The sequence below is a fragment of the Balaenoptera borealis genome, assembly GCF_965194805.1.
Source record: "Balaenoptera borealis genome assembly, chromosome: 5".
Taxonomy (NCBI): domain Eukaryota; kingdom Metazoa; phylum Chordata; class Mammalia; order Artiodactyla; family Balaenopteridae; genus Balaenoptera; species Balaenoptera borealis.
The window spans coordinates 3,853,280-3,875,954 of NC_138862.1; the positions used below are offsets into that span (position 1 = coordinate 3,853,280).

Genomic DNA, 22,675 nt, shown 5'->3' on the forward strand with positions numbered 1-22,675 from the left:
TAGAAAGGTCAAGTAGAGAGTAAATGGCAAAGCCGTCCAATAACTAATGACAAAGTTCCCATGCTGTACTCCTAAACTATCCCACCGCCGGCAATAGACTGGGTAATGACCTCCAAAGATAGCAGCTCCTAATCCCTGGAACCTGTAAATATGACCTTATTTGGAAAAAGGGTCTTTGCAGGTGTGAGGAAGTTAAGGATCTCAAGAAGAGATTGCCCTGGATTATCCAGGTGGGCCCTAAATGCGATCACAAGAGAGAGTCAGGAGAGTGGACACACACATACACAGAAGAGAAGGCCACGTGAAGAGGGAGAAGAGAGGATTGAAGATGTTGGCCTTGAAGATGGGAGCGATGTGGCCACAAGCCAAGGGGTTCGTGCAGCCCTCAGAAGAAGGGCGAGGCAAAGAAGGGGTCTCCCCTAGAGCCTCTGCAGGGAACCTGGCGCTGCCGACACCTGGACTTGAACCCAGTGATAACGATGGTGGGCTTCTGCCCTCCAGAACTGTGAGAGAATAAACTTCTGTTGTTTTAAACCCCCAAGTTTGTGCTGTTTTGTTACACAGGCCCAGGAAATGAATCCACCTACCCACGCTTCTTTAAGTAGTTTTCAAGGCAGCTGTTGGTGAGACAGTACAACTTGTTGGAAAGTTCTTTGTGTTGCTGCAAAATCAGCCAACTTCTGACATACTAAGTCTAAGCGTTCTTCTGGAGGACAGACCTTGAGATACTTTAAACTGGAAATAATCCTTCTTTCCTGACCCTTCCTTCTTCCCTCTGCTTGGATTTCAGTTCATTGGCCAGGACACTTTCTGTCACTGCCTTTTGGCTTTGCAACATCCCTCCCTCTGAAAATGTGGCCCCAGAAGATAAACCCAATTCTTGACTGTGCATGATCCCAGGGTACCACTGCCCTGTGGCCCTCCCCGGGCTATGGTTGTGAACCTGAATTCAGGAGTCGACAGTGATCTGAGTGAAGCACATCAGATTCTCTGTGTCCACGGGTCTGGGTCTTTGTTCCCTCCAGGCTGCCCTGACCTGTGTCTGGTGGGGCAGGAAGGGCGCTGCTGGGGCAGTGGCCTTTCCCGTGATCTCCCATGTCAGTCTCTGCTCCTCTTTAACCCCTGGGCCTGTCAGCTGGACACCTGAACCTTGTAAAGGTAGAAACACTGGGCATTTGAGCCAAGATGCTGAGCATTCAGTTGTTGAAAACCTGATTATAGATCAGGTTTGGGAACTTGAGCAGCAATCCGTGGCAGCCTAGTGGACTCTCCAGCGGCAGCCCTGCCCTCACCAAGTAGCCACCTCAGAAGATGGTTCTTTATAGAGCTGAATAGCTATCAGGCTCCAGCTGGGTAGGGGACCATGTCGGAGGGAGTGAGGATGACCCTTGAATACAGTTCCACTCCATCCTAAAAGCAGAACGTGTTGCTGGAACATGAAGTGCAAACCGGGCAATATTTCTTATGGGTTTTTTTGTGCAAGAATCCAGCTGCCCTGTGTGTCATTAACTGGGTGACTAATTTCACAAGAAAAGCATCTGAAATTTGCGCTGTATTTTCCACGGGTCTGTACCTCTAACCCGTTCCAGCAGATAGCTCATTTATTATATTAGCTTCTAAATTTAAAACATGTGCTGTTTCCCTTAGCCATATGCGATTGGAATTCACTCTAAATTTCTGATCGGGAGACACTGGCTTTGTCTTTTCTGCCCTATTGGAAATGAGGTCGGGGTGGTGCGCTTTCCCTGTTTATGTTCAGCTGTCGGCGTGGCAGTTTGGCAACGTTCCTCCCTGTGAACTGAGTCTGATGTCTTCTCAGATAACTGAGCAGAGTATTGTCAATAACTGTATTCCAAACTTCTGTTCACATTGGGGGTCAGGATGCCCCCCCCTGAGGCCACAGCGCAGGAGATCTAGGATGGTCTGCTAGGATTCTGTGCAAAGCTTTGTGGGCACATCGTGCACAGAGGAGATGCACAGTTCTAATCGGACAAAGCCCGCAAGGCACAGGAGAGGGGAGTCTGGTTGCAGAGGTGGGGCTGGTAGGTGCATTTTTAAAAATCCAGAGACCTTAGGAATAGCTACCACTCGATCACCCCTCTCCCCTTAAAGGGAAAAGAACATGAGGATTAAATCACTAATTTACTCAAACTCAGTTATAACAATATCCTCCCCAACCACTTCACAATGCTAGTGAAAGTTGCAGTTTTCAGAGAGGAATGTTGGAGGTGACATAAAAGTCCCCCACGAGGGAAATAGCTAAGAGCATTGTATCACTGCTATAGCATACCACTGTTACGCAAGCATTGAAAATCGTAATTATGAAGACAAGGTTGCTTCCTGGAAACCTTTACATGACATAATGGGAAGTGAAGAAAGCAAAATACAAAATTGCATATGTGGCAGGATTTAAATAAGGTTAAAAAAAAAAAAAACTGGAAGGAAACAGGAGAAAATGAAAACAATTTGCCAGGGTGCTGAGGCTGGGGGCGACTTATCCTTGCACTCCTGTAACAATGTTGTTAAAGCCATAAATCAGGTTTCAGAAAGAAGAGAGAATTCTAGCAGCCAAAGGGGATAAGGTGTGTCTGCATCTCAACTGAGGCTTCCTTAAGGCTTTCCTTCCCCACCTGGAGATCCCGGTGGCTCACCTTCACAGGTGCCATCCAGCTTCTGGGGGGATGAGGTGGGCGACTCCGGGTGGCCGAGGCACTGGTACGAGCCCTCCATGTTTAGACACTGTCCCCTCCCAGGGCAGGCGTTGAGTTCGTCATAGGAACATTCATCTACGTCTGTGGGAAAGGAGGACGGGTGAGAATGCTCATCAGGGCCATCGGTCCTTCCCATTAACCTCCAAACGTGTATCACACGAGCTGAGGAAGTGGTTTGGGCCGCGGTCCCCTGGGGCCTCTTGATGCCCTGCCTTAGAGGCCCCATCGATCACAGCCCTCTTCACCGGCACAGCTGGACCACGGCTCAAGGCACAGCTCCAGGTGCTTGGGTGGGCGCTGTGGCCCGAGCAGGTCACTTTGGGGCTGTGTTGAGTCTGAAATCATGAGGTCCAGACATCCTCCCCAAGCATCTATCCTGTGGACGGCAGTGTATGGATGGAGAAATAGGGCAGAGCAGCCCCTGACCTGCAGAAGGGGCCTGGCCCTCTCCTGTCGGGCGGGAGCACCTGCCCAGAACAGGCAGCCAGACTTCTCCACCACGAGGACAGAGCGAGACAAGGCAAGGCCATATCACCATTTTACCTAAGCCAGACGGAAAAAAAAAGGCTGCCGTCACCCACTAAGTACCAACCCCTCTCTTGGCCGCAATGAGGGGCTATTCATTCTTTACTAATCCTAGCTCATCTTCATGCTGGCTACCCTCCCTGTAGATGAGGTTGATTGAAATGCCCAATCACAGAACTGCCTCTGCGTTCTGACAGCACCCAACCTAGAACAAGCCCCACTTCCTTACCCCTCCCTCTCCTAAGCCACCCAACCAGAGCTGCACCCCATAACGGATTCTCTCTGACACCCTCCTGCGGACATGCCCGCAGTCCCTGCCACGCCTTCTCTCTCGCTGCCTTGTGAGATAACCCCTCCTTGTTCACCTGCTGGGGAGTTCCTAGGGTCTCCAGACGGAAACCTGTCAGAACAGACGAGACAAGCACTTGGCTTATGGGCGCTGCTTGGTTTGGATTTCAGGAACATTTGTAGAGTTGAAGGGAATTAAATGCCATCCTTAGAGCTTTTCCTGGGCTCCAGACCCTGGCATCTTTATGTGTGACCTTCAGCGTCATAGAAGGAGCTGCCTCACAAGAGTGGCCATCCTCCTAAGGGTGCAGCAAACTTCAGCTGCCTTCTGTAGCGGGAAGGACAGTGCTATTGGAGCCCAGCTGTCTGCTCACAGACTGTCCACGGTTACTTTCATGCCACTTGGCAAAGCTGAGCTTTTGAAACAGGCCATGTGGCCCACAGCCCAAAATATTTACTATCTGGCCTTTTTCAGAAAGTTTGCCGAACGCTGACATGGACAGAAAAAAAAAAAAAAAAAACCAGGTAATTTCTTCCAGAAACACATCTATCTGCTGTACCAAACTCAGATTTGTGCAAACTCTGCTTTAAGAGCCTTCGAGATATAAGGATGCCCTTAGCGAGGGTGGGAAAGAGGCCAGAGGGAAATTTGGGAACCCAAGAACTGAGGAAATGGGTTATTTGTGTGCTGTTCTGGGACTTGTTCTCCAGCCCCACCTGGATGGAAGGAGCAGCTGGGCGTGAGAGGCTTAGGAGGAGGCCGGGAGGAGGGAAGGGAAAGGGGTTGCTAGCACAGAACGAGTTCTCAAAATCTCGGCTTCGGAACTTGGAGTTTAAACTCCGGGCTGGGATGAGCTAAAGGTGGGTCTGACCGCCCCTCACCCGCTGGATGATTCTCCCATTCCCGCGGCCCCCGCCCCCAAGGGGACCACAAAGGGAAGCCGCACCTTGCACCCGGATGCCAATCACTTCATAGACGCGTTTCACCACACCGTCCAGCGCCGCGGAGATGCGGGCCACAGGCTCCGGCTGCGGCAAACCCAGCAGCAGCTGGGACACCGTGATCGAGGTGTCCCCCCCGGCCGAGTGCAAGTGGTGGACAGTGGCGTCCAGTGGCTGCAGGGCACTGGTGACCTGTGAAACCAGAGTCAGAGCATCAGGCGGTGGAAGGACACGCCCATCGGACAGACAGAGAGACGGAGGCCTAGGGACGTTAAAATTAACTGCACACACACACACACCACACACACACACACACCATTCTCCTGTGCAGCAAAAAACTCTCTCCAGTATTTTTATTTCTGTTGCCATTCCAATAAACGTCCCGCAAACCAGATTATAAATACTTTGGGGTTGAATTGCGTCTCCCCCCACCAAAAAAAATCCCCATGTTGGAGTCCTAATCCCCCAGAACCTCAGAATGTGACCTTATTTGGAGATAGGGCCGTTGCAGATGTAGTTAGTTAAGATGAGCTCATTAGGGTGGGCCTTGGTCCAAGATGACTGGTGTCCTTCCACAAAGAAGACGTTTGGACACAGACAGACACTGGCAGAGGAAACAACGTGAGGGCATAGGGAGAAGCTGAGGAGAGGCCTGGAGCGGACCTCTGCCGTGTGGTCTGCTACCGCAGCCCCAGGAAGAGACACCGGTCAACCACGGTCCCCCCACCGGTCCCTGCCCTCGCAGCTGACAACAGAGAATCAGGTCTGGAATTAGGGAACTGGACGTCAAACCACATCTGATATTTTCTGAAGTCTGATGATCCCTTTTCTCATTTCATATGAATTCTTTTTGTTCCAGTCTAATATCCCGAAATCTCAAGATAGCATTGATATTTGCCTTGGGAAGCCAGGCAAACAGCGTGACTACCAGGCCGAAGGGCATCACCGAAGCAGGCTTTGCCAACAAACCCACAAGTCTCCCCTGGGAACCGGAAAGGTGTTTTGGGGGCTCTGGAGCCCGTGCCCTCCTCAGCAGACTTGAAACCCTTCACAGGGGGAGGCAGGTCAGGAAGTCAACACTGGCCTCGTGCAAACCCCTCAGTTAGGGCGCCCAGCACCTGCTGCAGTCAGGAGCCCATGTGGACAGGCCCTCCTGAGGGGAGGAACAAAACCTACACACATGAAGAGGCAAAGGGTGACAGGGAACAATAACGTTCAAAAACCAACAATCACAGCAGCTCCGAACCTACATGGATCAGCATGGTTTTAAGCTTTTTAATGTACTGTCTAAACCTCACAGCCACTGTCTCAGGTAGGATTATGATTATTCCTGTTTAACGCAGTAGGTATCTAAGGCACAGAGAGGTTAAGTAACTTGCGCAAGGTCACACAGCTGATGAGTGACAGTGTTGGGATTTGAATCCATGCAGTCTGGCTCCAGAGCCATGTTCTTACTGGCCAACTGGGCATCCCCAACCCCCCAACAAGCTAAGAAAAGACAAAAATCTCTTCTAGCTGCGGCAGTTAACGAGGCTTCTGGGTCAAGGTGACATTTGGGAGTACCTCTCAAGCCGTTTTACTGGACAGCCCAGAGCAAGGTGAGGGTGGGTGCCATCTGTTTTGGGCTCACCCCGGCCAACTCTGGATCTGATATCATGACCCAGGGGCCGCATCTACGGGACCTGACGGTCAGGAAGGACCAGCCACACAGTGTGAGGGGTCCAGTGCGGAGGGAAAATGTGCAGCCCCTTGTTCAAAAATTATTAAGCATTTCAAGAGGCAACAGCCGAGCATTATACAAATGCAGGGCCCTTCCCAGCGTGGGGTGACTGCAGGTCACTCACCTGGGAAACGGGTCCTGAGGTCAGACCACCACCCTGGGCAGGCACCGTCAGGTGGTGGTGAGCAGTACCTGCCCCCAGCTGGGCTCCCAGGACCTGGGCGGGGTGGGGCAACTCCCAGTGCGTGAAGACGTCCTGCTGGTTGGAAGGCGCTGCTGAGGCGTCAGCAAGCGTGAGCTGTGTCTAGGCTGGGGCTCCCCCCCGGGGGTGGGGTGCGGGCGTTGCCCCTCGGGGGGCCTGTGGCCACATCTAGAGACAGTTTTGGTTGTCACAGCTGGGCACGTTTCTGGCCTCTTTTGTGTAGAGCCAGGCCTGCTGCGAAATCCTGTGGGGACAGGCAGCCCCATGACAGAACCATCCAGCCCCAAACATCGACAGTGCCGAGGCGGAGGAGCCCAGTCTAGAGGTCCCCATCTCAGCACCTTCCAGAACTCCTGGGACTTCCCTGAAGCAGGAGCCAGAACTCGGGGATCCATGAGGGAGGTGCTCAAGGACACAGCTCTGGGGCCTGGGAAGGCTGCACCTGGGCCTTAAGCAACAGACCCTGAAAAGAGGAGGAGTTGCCTGCTTCACGTCGTGATGGGGTAGGGCTTGCACGCCATGTACCTCGAAACACACCAAACTGCACCCTTCCGAGAGTGCATTTTATTGCACAAAAAGCATATCTCTTTCAAGCTGTTTTTAAGTAAGAATCCACATTTGGTTCAGAGCCAGTCAGTTGGGGTCTCTTGTGGAATCCCTCCTGACACCCTGCCACCTACCATGGAGTGCAGGAGCCTCATGTGATCCAGGAGCCTGGGGTCGACTTGCTGGAGCTCCGTGAAGTCCATCTTCACCAGGACGGTCACATTGTACCAGAAACTCGCCAGCTTCCTCTCTGGAGCTGCCCAAGGGCACAGGGATGAGCCACAGGCCCAAGACAGGCTGGGGCCACAGGAGGCCCCTGGGGAATGGGGTGGCACGCTCCCGACCCCCTGCCCCCGCTTCTCTTATATTATATATGATCCTATTTATACCGTATATTATTGTACACAAGGTATACTAGATAACACGATGTATATTACTTATAACATATATACTATAATGTATACAGTATAATAGTATCTTTATATATTATATGTAACATAATATTTACATTATGTATACTATTACTTTATACTATGCTAATAAGATATATATTATACTAATATATCATGTTTTATAATATATTGTATATTGCACATTATATATATATACAATTTATGTATGTTTCCCTGGCTCTGAACCTTGACCACCCCTTCTCCTGGGGGCCTGCACTGACTTGCCAGACGGGGGCCTGGGAAGGATTTCGGGTCCCTGTGGGGCTGCACAAGCAGACAGCCCTCAACCTCCCGGCTCTGACACAGCTCAGCTCCCAGCAAGCTCACCGGGAGCTCTGAGGGCCTCCCCAGGCAAACTTGGGAAACTGGGGCCTCTTCTCTTCCAGGAACGCCTAACCCCGTCAGGGCAACTGGGAGCACACTTCGCCCCCGAGGCCTCAGTGGCCAGATTTTGATGAGTGAAATGGGCCCGTGCACAGGCTGCAGGCTCCCCATAAAACCCGGGCTGCTGCTACCAGAAACCCACTCCTCCCCGCACCTTCTCCCAGATCAGGCCTCAGCCCTACCTCGGGGAGCGGGGGCCGAGCAGCGGGGGCCCCCCGATGAAGGGCAGCACTTCTGAAGACCAGGACAGTCTGCATCCAGGGTGCATGGCGAGGTAGACGCTTCTGGCCTCACCACCGGGCAGATCCCGGGTCTGGATGCGAACTCCTCAGACCGATTCAGGGCTGGGGGACAAGTGAGCAGCGATTAGTGGTGTTGGCTGTAGAATCCCTGATGGCCTGCGTGGCGCTGTGTCTGGATGCCGCCTGACACTGGACTCTGTCTGTGGTTCCGAGGCGCGCAGAGCAGCCCACTCAAGGGCCACCTCCAGGCCTGGGCAGGGCCTCGTCCTGTCCTGCAGAGCCGCCATCGAGGCCGTTTGCTCTGACTCTAACGTAGCCTGACCGTCTTTCCTGGGAGGAGGGCAGCTTCTCCCAGGAAGCTGGGGGCCCGGGTGACCTGTTCCTCTAGGCCTCAGGAGTCCATGTACAGGGCTCTCTTCCACCTCCGTAGAGGCCCCCTTGCTGCTCTGTGTCCTGACAGCTCACTCACTCACTCATTCAATATTTACTGAGCACCTACTATGTGCCAGACACAAAGCAAGGTGCCTGGGACCCAGCAGTGGGCCAGAGGCAAAGTCCCTGCCTCAGGACACTTAGATTCCGGTGAACAGAGACCAATATGCCAATAGGCCTGCAAAAGCTCCGATGCACGAGAGCTGCAGGGAAGACGGCAGGGCCCAGGGGCAGGTAGGCAGGGAAGGCCACCCTGAACAGGGGTCTCTGCAGGGGCCGGGGCACTGGCGGGACAGCCTGTAGCCTGATGCCCGGGAAGTGGGAATGTGCCGGGCCCCCCAAAGGTGAGAAGGAGGCCCCCAGGGCTGGTGAGGGCGTAGTGGGTGAGCAGGTGGGCTGGGCCACGGAAAGACCCCGGCGATGTTGAGGTGGGTGCCCTGGGGGTTTGGGGCAGGTCCGTGGTGAAGGGGACACTGTGGTGCCCTGCCCAGACTCTCACACTGCTCTGCCAAGCTCTGTGTCCCCATCTCCTAGGATCCTCAGGTGGCCCTTGGGGGCTGGAGCTGCCGCACCCCGTATGCAAAGCCCCAGGTACCTGGGGCTTTACGAACCACCTTCCGACCCCATGGCCAAGGCCGTGAAATCGCCCCCTTCCTCTGCTCCTTGCCTTCCCTGTCCTGCGTCCACAGCTGCCCTGAGGGCGGCCTGACTTGCTCATCCCTGCTGCGCTCTGGCAGCTGGGGTAGACAGCCGCCTGTCGAGAGCCTATTGTGATGGTCCAGGCGAGAGCTGGTGGAGGCTGGACCAGGGTGATGGGTGGAAACAGCGGGAAGCCTCCGATCCTGAGTGTCTGTAGCTGGCAATGCCCGCAGGACGTGCTGACAGACAGGACAGGGTGCAAAAGAAAGAGAAGCTTCAAGACGGTTCCAAGGCTTCAGGCCTGGGCATCCACTTGGCACCATTTCCAGGAGAAGCTGCAGGAAGAACGGCCTCGGGTGGAGCCAGGGTTTGGCCGTGCAGATGTGAAGTTTGCCACGCTTTCTGGAGGTGCACACGGAGATGGGGGGCAGCGAGGCCCTGTCCCCTCCCCTGGTCAACTCCCGGGAGGTCCGCTGAGGTCAGTCAGTGGGGCTGTGGGCTTCACACCTCCAGGGCCAGCCCTCACAACGTGCTCGGTGGGACGCAGCTCCGGGCAGACGATGCAGACGTGCAGACAGGAGCCTGCAGGAGGCAAAGACGACGGGGGATGTGCAGCCAGATGTGGTGAGGGCTGGCGAAGGTGTGGGCTTCTAAAGCAAAGAGCTTTCAGAGATCTGAGAAAGGCAGGAACTATCTGAGAATCCGGGGGCTCCTAGGGGGACTAGCCGGGAGCCAGGGTGCTGATATTCAGGGGAGGGGAAAGCACAGAGGAGGGAGAGAAGACCGGGAACCCGGGGGAAGCGGGTGTGCTGCTCTCGGCAGGGAGGTGGCCAGGGTGCCAGCTGATGCTGCCGGACACTCACTCAGTGGCTGGGCATCGGGGGTGGCAGGGCTGACCCCCCCTGCCGGGTCTGTGCAGGCCCAGCGGTGGATGGAGCTCAGGGCAGCATGGGATACAGGAAGCTGGGCAGCCGTGAGCGTCCAGGGGCTGAGGGCAGCAGGGAGGGAGCACAAGGAAGGCAAGACCCCAACATCAGCATCTGAGGAAGGGCCTGTGTGAGCTCTGGCCACCCACCGGGGGATGAGGGCTCCAGGCCTGATTGGGGGTCACTCAAACCCATCTGCCTCCTGCCCAGATCCATGTAAAGCTCTGTGTCCCACGTGACATTTAGAAGTGCCACTCTGGGCTCCTCAGACTCCAGGAAAGTCAGAGAAGGCGTGACAGCCATGCTCTGGAAACACACCCTCAGAGCTGGGGAGGGCCAGCCCAAGATGCGTGGGGTCACCAGGTGGAAAGGAAGAGCCGAGGGGCCGGGGTCCTAAGGGTGGTCCTCTGGGGCTCCCCAGAGTCTCTGCAGGATGCTTCACAGCCAGAAAGAAGGTGGTGGCCCCTCCTGCTGGGAACACATCACCAAGGCAGCTGCATCGGCCAAGGAGGAGAAGAGAAAAGGTAAAGCTGCTGAAATGCACGCAGGGTCCCCGTCAGCTCTCTCCTCGCGGAAGCTGAGCCCGGGCTCGGCGGTCACTGTCAAGAGCGTTCTCCTCTCCATGCTGTCCTTGGCCCCCGCCTCACTTCCTAGCTGTCCCGGTGGCTATTCCGATGTCTGACGCCCTGGAGAGGCGGCCATGCAGGGACAGCTTTGGGGGCAGGAAGAGCAGGCACGTGGTGCAGCCCGAGAGAGGCTGTGCTGGGATGGAAATGCTGAGACCCCTGGAGGGCCACCAGCCAAGGATTGGGAGTACATTGCTTTCTCTCCCATTAAAAACCAACCACCTCAGTGCTTAAGAAACCTGAGACTAAATGTATCATGGGCTCCTGGGACTGAGACATGACATTAGGCGAAAAAAAGGGAAATCCAAATAAAGTGTGGAGTAGAATTGAACAGTAATGCACCCACGTTGGTCCTTATTGGGGAAAATGCTCCCTGGTAATGTAAGAGCTAACATTAGGGACCCTGGGAGAGGGGTGAAGGGGGACTCTCTCTACTGCCTTTGCAAATCTCTGTCTGGAAATCGAAAACTATTCTAAACCAAGAGGTTTATCTAAATGAAAGGAAAATAGCCACCAGGAAAAACGGGCTTGCAAAAACAGTGACCTGATCACAACAGAAGTGCTTTCGAGTTAAAGTTCGTGTTAATAGGGAGGCTGCTGGGAGTTCCCCCTCCATTCCCCCAGGGCTGGCCGGCTTACGGAGAGCCAGAGAGAACAGTAAACAGCTCCAACTTGGTAGAAAGTCAAAAATCCTCTTCTCCTTCCCTAACTCGACACAAACAATGACCCAGGACTGCCCAGCGCCTGGCAGCCCCAGGTGAGTCACGGTTCAATGAGATAAGGCGGAGATTTCTGTCTGAGCCACAGCCCTGAGCACTCTCTAGGGCTGGGGAATCGGATCCGCTCTGGAATAATCAGATAATAATCCTTCCTCGGAATTCTCTTTCCTCAAAGGGGCCCTGGCCATCGGCCTGGGAGAAGGGAAGTTTGGGGTTAGGCTCCGGGCGCAGCGGGGTCCTGGGCTTGCCGCACAGGTGAGCGTGCGGAGGAGACGGGCCGTGCGGGAACCGGGGCGTCGCTGCAGGTGGAGGGCGTCCACTGAGATGCTCGGGTCTGCGCTGCGGAATCCGTCCGGACTAAGTATTCCAACTTTTGTGCCGCAGTGTTTGCACCATATGATACTCATCGCAGCGTTATTTATAAGAACCAAAAACTGGAAACCACTAGATGTTAAGTGGTAGGAGATCGCTCAGTGCTGATCCAGCCCTGTGAAGTAGTGCCTTGTGGGCATTAAATCACGCTGGAGAACGCGATTTATTGACTCGGAAGATGTTCCAGATAAATTGCCGAGGGGTACAAGTGTGCTACAAAACATCTCCCACAGGGTGACCACCCTTCTGTAAAAGGTCTGCCCTGAATGAAACTGGAAGAAAATGTTAACAGTGGTTATTGTTGCGGGAGGGGGGTTGTTGGGGGGGGGGGGCGGGAGGAGGGCAGACTTATGGGCAATTTCCCTTTTCTCTGTTTCTAAATTTTCTACGTTGCTTGTGTATTCGTTTTTGTATTTTAAAAATACACTTAAAGAAAATCATGTATGACTTATCATGGCCTTCCAAATGTGGGACTTAAAAAAATTGAAAAAGTCATCGAGGCTGAAAAAAAAAAAATCACGTGTTCTCGTAATGCTCTTCCCTTTTTTGGGTTCTTGACTGTTGAGTGGGAGGAGAGAGAAGAAAGGAAAGCTGAGGTTTCACTGCTGCCGGGGATGAGACCGCTGAGCTGAGGTCGCTGAGACGTAAGAAATCCCACCCCCAGGCGACCCGGAGGTGAGTGCCTTCTTCCCGCCTCGCCTCCCCAGGTGCCCAGGCTGCCACATCCAGGCTGTGGCCCCAGGCTCCTCTGTGCCAATCAACCAGTGGGTCTCAGCGCATCACTTACAGGGACCTCTCACTTCTGGGTCCAAAGAGCCAGGCCGTCATGAGGCACTTCTGAACCAGCTTTGATCCGAGGAGCCAGGAAGGTGTGGAGAAAGCTGAGCTTCCCGTGCCTGTGGTGTAAATACTTCCGACCAGGCACTTTCCAGCTGCCCACGTGGTGTCCCTGAGCTCGGAGGTGGGGGGAGACAGAGGCTCACTGGGGGCCTCCCAAGCCGCAGGAACAAGCGCTGCAGCCCCCATGCCCTCCCCGGCGGTCACAGGGCAGTCCTGCAGCAGCTGCAGTGCCAAGCGGGGCCCAGGCAGCAAGCCGGGACCTCCCCGAGCAGGTGTCCGGTGGGCTCTGTGCCTCGATATTCCTCCTCCCTGTCACCTCCCACGCGCGCCGGAGCCCCTTCCTCAAACGTCACCAACTGAATCCGACGGGGGTCCAGGTCTGTGCCATCCTGGTCAAGTCACCCGCCTCCCCAGGTCTGTGTCCCCGTCTGCTCCCCTCTGGTAGCGACCAGTAATCTCCCGCTGGCCTTTACAGGCCCCTTTTCCTCTCTCCTCTCCTTCCTTCTGGGCTCCTGCCTGCGTCCCCTCCACGCTGCTTCCAGAGTGACCCTTCCAAGGCCTGGTGGGGGACTGTGGACCCCACCCCACCCCACCCCAATTCAGCCCCCTCTGCCGGGCCTGGGGGCCTTCAGGGTGAGTCCTCCTCCCCTCGCCCCCAGCGCCTCCCACCCCGTCCCCCCGCCCAGCACCGGCCGCCCCATGACCTGCGCTTCCACAGAGCAGATCTGCCCACGAGACTCTAGCTAGAATGTTCTGGGCCTCTCCTGCCTGGCGAGCTCCTATTTAAAGGCGCTAACACTTTAAAAGTGGGGCTGAGTGCCACGGGAGGCTGGTTCGCTGGGAGCAAGACGAGTTTGCTTTCCTGCTTCCCTGCTTCCCAGAAGGCAGGTGCCTCCCGCCTTCTCTCCTGGGGGGAGGGCAGCAGGCCGCACAGAAAGGTGACCGCTCGGGCTGGGCGGGGCTGGGGGGCTCAGCCTCTCCTGGGGGCCCCTCCGGCCCTCCGGACCTGTGACCTCACCAGCCCCATGACAGACCGACAGCAGGTGGGGAGAGTGTGGCCTCTGCGGGGGAAGGCGGGAGGGCTAGGGCAGCCCCCTCCTTCTACCAGGATATGATGCTCCAAACCAAGTGCCGTGCGCCCCGCCTGAGGCCTCCCCGACCCGGGACCCCCAGCCCCAGAAGAGCGTGCTCCCAGGGCAGGGGCAGCTCCCGCTGTGCATGGGGCCCTTGGAGACGGGGGCGGCAGACAGGGGGCCGTGGTCACCAGGGGAAGGGACTCCTCAGACCCAGCGCCGCCCCTGCAAGTGTCCCTTCAGGGCACCAGCGGGAATACACAACAGGCACCCAGCCGCGGACCTGAGGCCAGCTGGCCCTTCCTGGTTTTTATTGGTGGTGGCGGCATTGGTGGCCGTGGTGTCGTTTTAACACTCCCAGAAGAGATGTATTCCTGTGACCTGCTCAACCCTGAGCTGTCCGGTCATCTCTGGGCCTGGCCCTCTGGGCTGGATGAGTGCACACGTCAGCCATCCCGTACTCCGCGGGCTTTGGAGGCTGAGCGAGGATGCGCTCAGGATAACTGCAGGCCCAGCCCGTCTGCAGGGTCTGAGGGACCCAAGACTCTACATCTGACAGCCCCTGGGGCTGGGGGGCTGGCACCCCTCGTGTGCGGCGTCCACGCCCTAGCCTGCGGCTGTCCTGCTGCCCGGGACCTCGGGGATGGACGGGTCACGGGAGCCGTTCCCACACCCCGCGAGCTGGTGCTTTCTGCATTTCAGAGGCGGCAGCCTCATGTCTCAGGGCGCCCTATTGCCACCCCTCCCACTTCCCCTCCACCACGGGGTGGGTGTAGGCGGGCCTCCTGCCTGTTCAGAAACTCATCTCAGCTCTGAAACTGATTCAAACGATCACCACCCACCCACCCCCACGCATTCACACATGCACATGCCTGCACCCTTGCCCCCGGAAGAGGCCTTCTGGAAAGTTCCCTCCGTGTCGAGAGGCTGAGCCCTGAACCCCACACAGCCCCATCCACCCGGCCTCAGACGCAGCCTAGGACAGCCTCAGCAGTGCTGGTCGCCGCCCCAAGCGTCTTTTGAACCACACGGAGGGAGTAAGAGGCCTTGGGGACCTCTGGACAGTTAGGGGGGCCCCTAGGGGACCCTTTCCATCTCTTTCACAGGTTGGGGTTCAGACTAGGGTTTCACAGCCTTTAGAATGAAAAGGCTGGCTGCCAATACAGAAGAGATCGCTGTGCCGGTTCTCAAACTCAGCTGCCTGTTAGAATTGCTAGGGGAGCTTTAAGAAATATCCCCGGGCCCAAGCTATGCCCCGGACTGAATCCATCAGAGTGCCTGAAGGGGGACCCAGGCATCATCGTTTTTAAAGCTGCCCCGGGGACTTCGGTGTGCAGCCGGGTCTGAGAGCCACCGCCCAAAACAGAGGTTCCCAGAGCGGGGCTCGGGCCGGTAGCACCACCGTCACCTGGGAACTTGTGCTTTACCCCTGCCCCGCTGGACCTGAAATCTGGGGTGAGGCCAGTGACCGGTGCTTAGACTGGCCCTCTGGATGACCCTGCTGCACACTTGAGGCTGAGAACCAGTGTTCCAGAAGGATCTAGTCAGCTCAGGGGCCGTGAAGAGTGACTATCGCGAGACCGGGCAGGACTCACGCGGGACGCAGTAGAGGCCCAGCTGCTCGTAGCCCTCGCAGCAGTCGGTCACGTTCCTCCACTTAGGAACCTCCACCACCACGTACTGGGTCCGGGAGACGGTCTTGGGGCAGCGCCGCCAGGGGACCCACCAGCCGCAGGGAACGTAGGTCAGGTGGGACGTGTGCACTGCCTCCACGCTCTGGAAGTTCTGGCTCACGCTGTAGTTACACAGCTGGTAGCTCAGCAGGGAGAGGCCTTTTTCTACGAGGGAGGGAGGAGGATGGAGAAACGAGAGGGGAAAATGCCAGAATCAAACCAATCTGAGGGGTTCTCTGCAAGTCCTCTGCTTCTGCAAGAGCAGGTGAAACAAGACGCCCACACACGGCGGACCCCTTGGGATCTGCCCACCGGCCCGTATCCGAGAAGGCGATACAGTAGCAGAGACTCAAGGAATGCAACATGACACCTGCTTGCTGAGAAATCCTCCTCCAAAGAGCAGGAGATGCCACCCCAGCCCGACCCCTGCTCCCCGCACCCAGGGGTCTGACGGTACACTGCAGGGGACACAGAGAAACCAAGCTTCTGGGGCTCGTGTCCTGGGCTCTGCTGCGTGTTCTCTGACTCTGCGGGCTGGAGAGCCCTGCGCACACCTCGTACCTCCACAATAAGGGCTGTCACGTGCGACGTGAAAACACAGCGGTTCCCTCAGCGAATACATAGTGAAGGCCCACTAAGCGCTGGGCACGCTGGCAGTGACACCCTTTTTTGGAATGAGATGAAAGATAAACACACAAGTCAAATACACATGAGAGGTTCATAGATGGTAAAGTTCAGTCCGACCGTTGCTGTGGTCGGCGGGAGATGAGGGCACAGTGCCCGAGGTGGGACATCCAGCTGGCCTTTTCAGGCCCTAGGTGTCTCTCACCTGGAGCCTCGTTCCTGGGCACAGGTGTCCATGGCCTTTATCAGCTTTATCACTTGGTTCTCGAGACCCCATATCACCTACTACCTTCATCATCCTCAGACCCCTATGTCGTGGACCACCTGCCACGGGGTCCTGGGGTGTCCCATCTGCCCGGGGAGCCTCTATTGCCTCATAGAGCAGGGACCGTTTGAGGGCTGAAATATGTCCCACCCCAAATTCATAAGTTGAAGTTCTAACCCCCAGTACCGCAGAATGTGACTGTACTTGGAAAAAGGGTTTTTGCAGACATAATTGGTTAAGATGAGGTGATATTGGTGTAGGGTGGCCCCTGATCCAGTATGACTGGCATCCCTTATAAGAGGGAAAATTTGGACACAGAGACAGGAATGCACACAGGGAGATGCAATAGGAGACAAAGGCAGAGATCAAGGTGATGCATCTACAAGCCAGGGGTCACTAAAATCATCAGCAACCCAAACCACCAGAAGCTGGGGAGAGATGTGTCTGGGACAGATTCTCCCTCCCAGCCTCAGGAGGAACCAACCCTGCCAACACCTTGACCTTGAACCTCTGGCCTCCAGACTGTGAAGAAATAAATCTCTACCACTAAGCCCCCCAGTCTGTGGGGCTTTGCCGAGGCAGCCCCAGGGAACTGACAGGAGGGCCGTGGGGTGCCTCCCACATCTGCGGCCAGCGTGGGACTTGCTGCGTTCCTGGGCTGTCAGTGAAGGATGAATGAATGCTTTGAATGTAATTCACGTTTTCCGATACTCAAGCTCTGAGCTTTAAGCCTTACGAGCCTGTACAGCCGCTGGGTAGGGCGTCCATGTTGTAGTGTAAACCCTTCAGTGAGAAGGTGGATTTCTGGGGCGAAACTCAGAGGGCGCAGGAGAAATCATCTTCATCCCCACCCCCAGGACAGCACTCCTGAAGATTTCCACCTTTGGCCTCAGGGTCCCCCACAAGCATGCAGAAAGCGAGACTTGGGGGCTGGTGACCCCCAGGAAGAAATGGGGCCAAGCCAGCCCTCACGCCCAGGCTGCTGGGAGAGCCTGCAGCCTTACTCTGGGCAGAATTGGGTGCTGAAGCCCACCGCCCCAGAGCGAGCCCACTCCCAAGCCACGTAGTGGCCTCCCCTGGGGTGGCAGGGCCTGTGGGAGTAGACCCGGCCTGTATTCACCAAAGGGCGGGTCCCAGGAAGCTTTGGGAGGGAACAAGAGGCCCTTGGCTGGGCGGGGTAGGGCAGGAGAAGGCGGCTTCCGAGGCCAGAGCTTAGAGGTGACTGGGATGAGGGGCTGGAGAAGACGCCACAGTGAAACGTGGTCACTAGTTGAGCGATGGCGCCGTGCATGTGTTCGAGAGAACATGCACACGTGTGCATACGCATGCGCACACGCTCCTTCTTCCAAGTGAAACTGCACTTGGATCTCCATGTTCTGTTTTTCACATTCTATGAGAGGCCACCAAGTCCTCCCCAGGCCTGGCTTCTTGGCAGATCTCGCAGTAGAAACCTCTTAGCAGACCCTGCTGTTCAACAAATCCTTTCAGGAGCACAGGAGGCAGGGGTCCTGGGTTCTAATCCCAGAGGTAGAAAATCTTAACGCTCTGGTGGGTTCTAGGGTCAGAACTGCATTCACACTAGCTTCACTAATACCAGCCGTGTGATTCTGAGCATGTTTCATGCCCTCTCGGTGCCCCAGCCTTGTCATTTGTAAAATCATAGCTGTGCCTGAGGTTGTAGGAGAATTAAATGAAATCACGCCTGTACCGGAGCATGTGGTACCTGGGAGCAAACAGATGTGCAGCCCTGACGGACCACCTAGCGCTCCTGCGGGGTCCTCCCGCACATGAAATGCCTCCTAAGACCTCCTCTGGCTTCCAGACATTCCCATTCGTCTGCCACTGAGCTGTAGGGTTTGCATAGTACTCATTCCAAAGGAAATATCAAGTTGTTTTTTTTTTAATCACAATTCATTAAAAAAAAAAAATCACAGAATCCTGCCCATGGGTGAAAAATGTTTAAATTAGTACAAAACTGAAGCCGATGGTAGAAACAGAGTGGCTCTGTTTGAATTCCCAACAGAATAAGATGGATTTCTAGAGGAAAATGATGTAAAAGGTTTGCAATCTCAATTCTCTGAAATCTGGGGCTTCAGAAATCCAACGTGTTTTTAGCAGCTGACATGTGTCTCTCAAAGGCCTTGGACATGTGCTTGGTCCCTCAGGTCCCCCATGGGCCACTCGCATCCTCACTTGCTGAGGAAACGGGGCTGGCAGAGCCCAAGGTGAGCGGGAAGCCCCACTTCATGATCCCCCCCTCTCTGGTGGGCAAAGGAGGTCTGAGCCAGGGTCAAAGGCAGGGATAGCCCTGGTGGAAGTCTTGCCCTCTGCCGGCTGTGTGGCCCTGGCCACTCTGGGTCTCCCTCTCCTTATCTGTAAGTTGAAGACTAATGGGCCATGGTTCCAGAGGGTTCGATTCTGACTCTCCAAGAATGTGTTACTCTCAGCGTGGCCAGCGGGCCTGTAACATCTGTACCCCCGGCAGAAATGCAGAGTTCCGGGCCCCTCCCAGACCCACTGACTCAGAATCCACACTTGAACCCCACCAAGCCCCAGGTGATTCAGAAGCGTTCCCGCCACCTCTTTTGTGGTTATGAAAAAGTATGGCCAAGAAGGGACAGACCCTGCCTCTCAAAGCAGGTGCATCTTTGCCTGCCCAGCTCTCGGCAGGGCTGCCGTCTTCAAGGGACCCACTCCCAGCCCATCGCCCCTCCGGCATCCCCGCACAGAGCCCGGACCCCTCACCTGTGAAGCCACTGGCCTGGCTCGGGCCCACGGCGGTGACCAGAACCAGCAGCGCCCGCACAAGGGTCCTGAACATGGTCGGGCGGTGGCAGTGGCTCTGGCCTGTCCCGAGCGGCAGCACAAAGGGGCCTGGGCCACCTGGACCCAGAGAAAGGGCCCTTCCCTTCCCTGCGCCGCCGACAGTGGCAGTGGCTTCAGAGGGTGCATTCGCCAGGAGCGTTCCCTTATGCCTGCTCGTAAACACCCGCCACTGCCGCAGCCGTGTCCCTCGGGGCACCTGCGTGTCACAGCCCATTCTCCCTCCAGGCAGATGGCATCTTTCAGGAAAGGTGAGTACCCAACTGCCAGGCTGCATCTCTGGGTCCCATCTCGTTGTTACGCAGAAAACACATTTCAGACCCGAATCTGACTCCCTCCATCAAGTCCAAAGTATTCTCTTACCTTATCGTCCCAAACTGGCAGGAGAAAACAGCAGCAAATCAAAGTGGTACATCAGATTCAGAAAAGCATCCTTCACACAATTGGACAGAACAGATCAAAGCCATAAAAATGTTCCTATGACCCAGTGATCCCTTCCCGAGGCTTGGTCTGAGGGCCATGAAGCTGCAGTCTCAGAGAGGTTCATTACTTGCCGGAATTTAAACCGGCAAAGCGTGGAAGTGAGCCTTCGGGGGAGGAGGGGAGAGTAAGTTGTTATAGAGCATCTGGATGTAGCATCACCCAGATGTGCTCCCCATGAAGACGTTTAGCGGCGTGGAAACGGCACCTCACCACGTGAAATCAAAACAGCACCTCTTACAGCTCTGTCCCCAAAAAGACAACAACTCTACGATTCTATAAAATTGGGCCCAACCCAGAAAGGACCAGAGGACTAAAACACGGTGAGGGATGACAGAATGATAGCTGATTTATGTTTTATTTCCATAACCATCGTGTGTTGTGTGAACTGGATTTTTAAATTTCGTATCAAATACTTCCTAGTTGATGACACGTCCTTATTCCTCTGTTGGGCTGTCTTTCATTGTTTGGTACAATTTTTATCATTAGACTAGGCACAATTATTAACATTAGATGAAGGTCTCATTAGTTGTACTGAGAAAACTTTCAAGTAGGGTAACAAAGATCCATCTTGGCTACATGTTTCAGAGGGATAATTCCCTTGTGTTCAAAATACAAAACAGTTCTGCCAGAAGGGCCCTTCTAGCCTAACTCCCAAAGGACATCAGTACATCTTTTATTCTCGGGAGATTAATTTCTGAGATGATTAACTGCTGCATTTGCCTTGTTAATGACTAGATCACAGATGCCAGGACAAGAAGACAAAAAAAGGGAGCTGGAAATAATCACGCAGCTAAGGGGCTTAGTGCAAGTCTCCTGGGAGACAGTACCCTTTATAGAAAAACAGTACTACAGGATTGACTCATAAACTCTGCTGCTGTAAAGGAGGTTTAAAAAAAAAAGTGTCAATAAGAAAAGAAAACATGTTAAAGCTATAGTATAATATTCAAAAAAATAAAATTTAACTAGCTCTAACAGAATAAATTGGAAAAGTATTATAATTAAGGGAAATATGAACATTTAAAATGTGAGATGAATCTGTATTACAGTATGCTATCATCTCTTAGAGCTTTTGCTACTATAACATATGAGCACTTCTATAAAATATGAAGGTGGAATCAAAGATAATGTTATATTTTAAAACTCAAAATTGGCCCTGTGCACGCACCATTTTTTCTCATCTTCAGAAACACCCTACGAAGTAAGTCCCTTATCCCCATTGTGCAGATAAAGAAACGGAGGGTCTGAGGGGCCACACAGCCAATGAGTGGGAGTCAGCCCCGAAGCCCACGTTCTTCACACTCCACTCCACTCCCTGTCTGGCCACAGCTCCAAGAGAGGGGAGCAAAGTCAAGACATTTTACCAGCTGGGCGCTTCCTGCTATTTGGAAAGTGTCCATAAAATGTTGTCACATCATGCTTTCTCTTTATATCGAAACCATATGATTTAAAAAAATAAACCCTCGAAATTGGCAGCCTATTCCTAGCTCTGTCCTCTCTCACCCTCCCGTTCATATCCTACGGGTATAGAAAGGGTAAGCGTGCGGGTTGTTTCTAGTTCATCCACAGCGAGGTGTTTCCCTGCAGCGTATTTTTTCTGCATGACGGCCACAGGGATTTTCCACATTTGACTTTTCCATGCAAATGCTTTGAGGAGAAATAACCGTCCACTCTAACCAGCGGGGAGAAGGTTGTCCCTTCAGGACGTCATTTCTGGGTGTGTCTGGTCACGGGTCCATCCAGCAAAGAGCCCCCGGGTCCCTCTTTTGGGACAGAAAATCCAGCATCTTGCTTACACCGTGTCCAAGAACTGGGGAACTGGGGGAAGCCAGCAGGGTGCCGGGCTAGACCTAAAGATACACACACACTCATTCACACTCACAAACTCACACTGATGTGTGCAGACACATTCACACTCACACTTATATGTATACACACATACAGGCACATTCACACACTCACACAAGGCTGCAGTCATATGTGCACACTCACACACTCACTCACCTATGCACAATCGCTCACACACATCCACACTCACACGCACATGTGCATGTGTCCGTGAACTCACACGTGTGTGTAGACAGACTCACAACACTTGCAGGCTTGCACAGTCAGATGCTCACATGTGCATGTGTACGTACAGACACACACCTCTGCACGCTCACACACACGCACAAACACGCAGGATGAGGTTGAGCTCCCCGACCCTGGAACTGGTGTCTCCGCGGACCCGACCTATGCTCTCTGCCGTTGGTGACAGAGTCTGGGCCAATCTCTGCCCACTTCCTCCTCTGGAAGAGGACGAGATTGAACTAGGTGGCCTCCCAAGGGCCTTTCTCATCGCTGGTTCTGAGTTCTGTGGCCCTATGAACAGTGGGTCCACAGACCCCTCTACAAAATCACATCTGTCGTTACCCTGCAGGCCAGGATGTATACGTGCCCAGCGCCATCCTGGGATGTGGCATTGTGTCCCAGGGGACAGACGTGCAGGGCCATTGCGGGGCTCCAGGTATTGTCTGGGCCAGGGATGGCACGAGCAGCCTTGCTCACAGCCTGCTGCCCGGAATCCTGCTCCATGGGCAGCCCTGGCGACTGCCATCCAAGAGGGGCGGGCGGGAGGGGCCGTGCGGGGCCTGCCTTACCTGGCCCGGCGGGGGGCGGGGGCAGGGGAGGATGGAAGAAGAGGCTTGGGTTGCAGAGGTGTGGGGATGGAGGTGAGAACTGCCGTGGGGCACAGGGGAACTGGGGGGCTCTGGACGGGGACAGCGTGGGGTCTGGAGACTGCTCTGCTCGTTGCCAGTTGGTGAGGCCATGCTGGAGGTGGGGAGGCACCCCCGTCTCTAAGGGGTTCTTTCCAGGGACACTAGCCATGATGGACGGCCATGATGAAGTTGTAAAAATGTTGTATTTGGAAGACACCCTAAGCAATCTGGCCCAGCTTCTGACCCAGTCCAGGCTGCCCTCTGTCACCTCGATTACCTAAAGCCACGTTTCCCGGGGGGCAGTGAGGACCACCCACATCCGAATCCTGCAGACGGGCTTAAGGGAAGTGCAGGCGCCTCCTAGCCTCGCCCCAAACTTCTCAGGCTGTTCGGGGTGGGTCCCCAGGGGCTCAGGTCCCTCAGGGGCACACAAAAGCTTGAGCACCCCCACCAAATCTCTCTAAACCTC

General features: G+C 54.9%; 1 protein-coding gene across 1 annotated transcript in view; it reads right to left on the bottom strand.

Annotated features, from left to right (window-relative positions):
* The window catches only part of UMODL1 (uromodulin like 1), a 63,123-nt gene extending 41,116 nt beyond the window's left edge, over positions 1 to 22,007 (bottom strand). Inside the window, exons 1-6 of the mRNA XM_082393529.1 lie at positions 18,947 to 22,007; positions 15,235 to 15,477; positions 7,953 to 8,114; positions 7,069 to 7,190; positions 4,472 to 4,658; positions 2,652 to 2,792 (exon numbers count right to left, since the gene is read on the bottom strand). Of these exons, the coding sequence (XP_082249655.1) occupies positions 2,652 to 2,792; positions 4,472 to 4,658; positions 7,069 to 7,190; positions 7,953 to 8,114; positions 15,235 to 15,477; positions 18,947 to 19,301 (1,210 nt within the window). The 5' untranslated portion in view covers positions 19,302 to 22,007. The remainder of the gene's footprint in view (positions 1 to 2,651; positions 2,793 to 4,471; positions 4,659 to 7,068; positions 7,191 to 7,952; positions 8,115 to 15,234; positions 15,478 to 18,946) is intronic.
* Between the last annotated feature and the right edge of the window lie 668 nt (positions 22,008 to 22,675).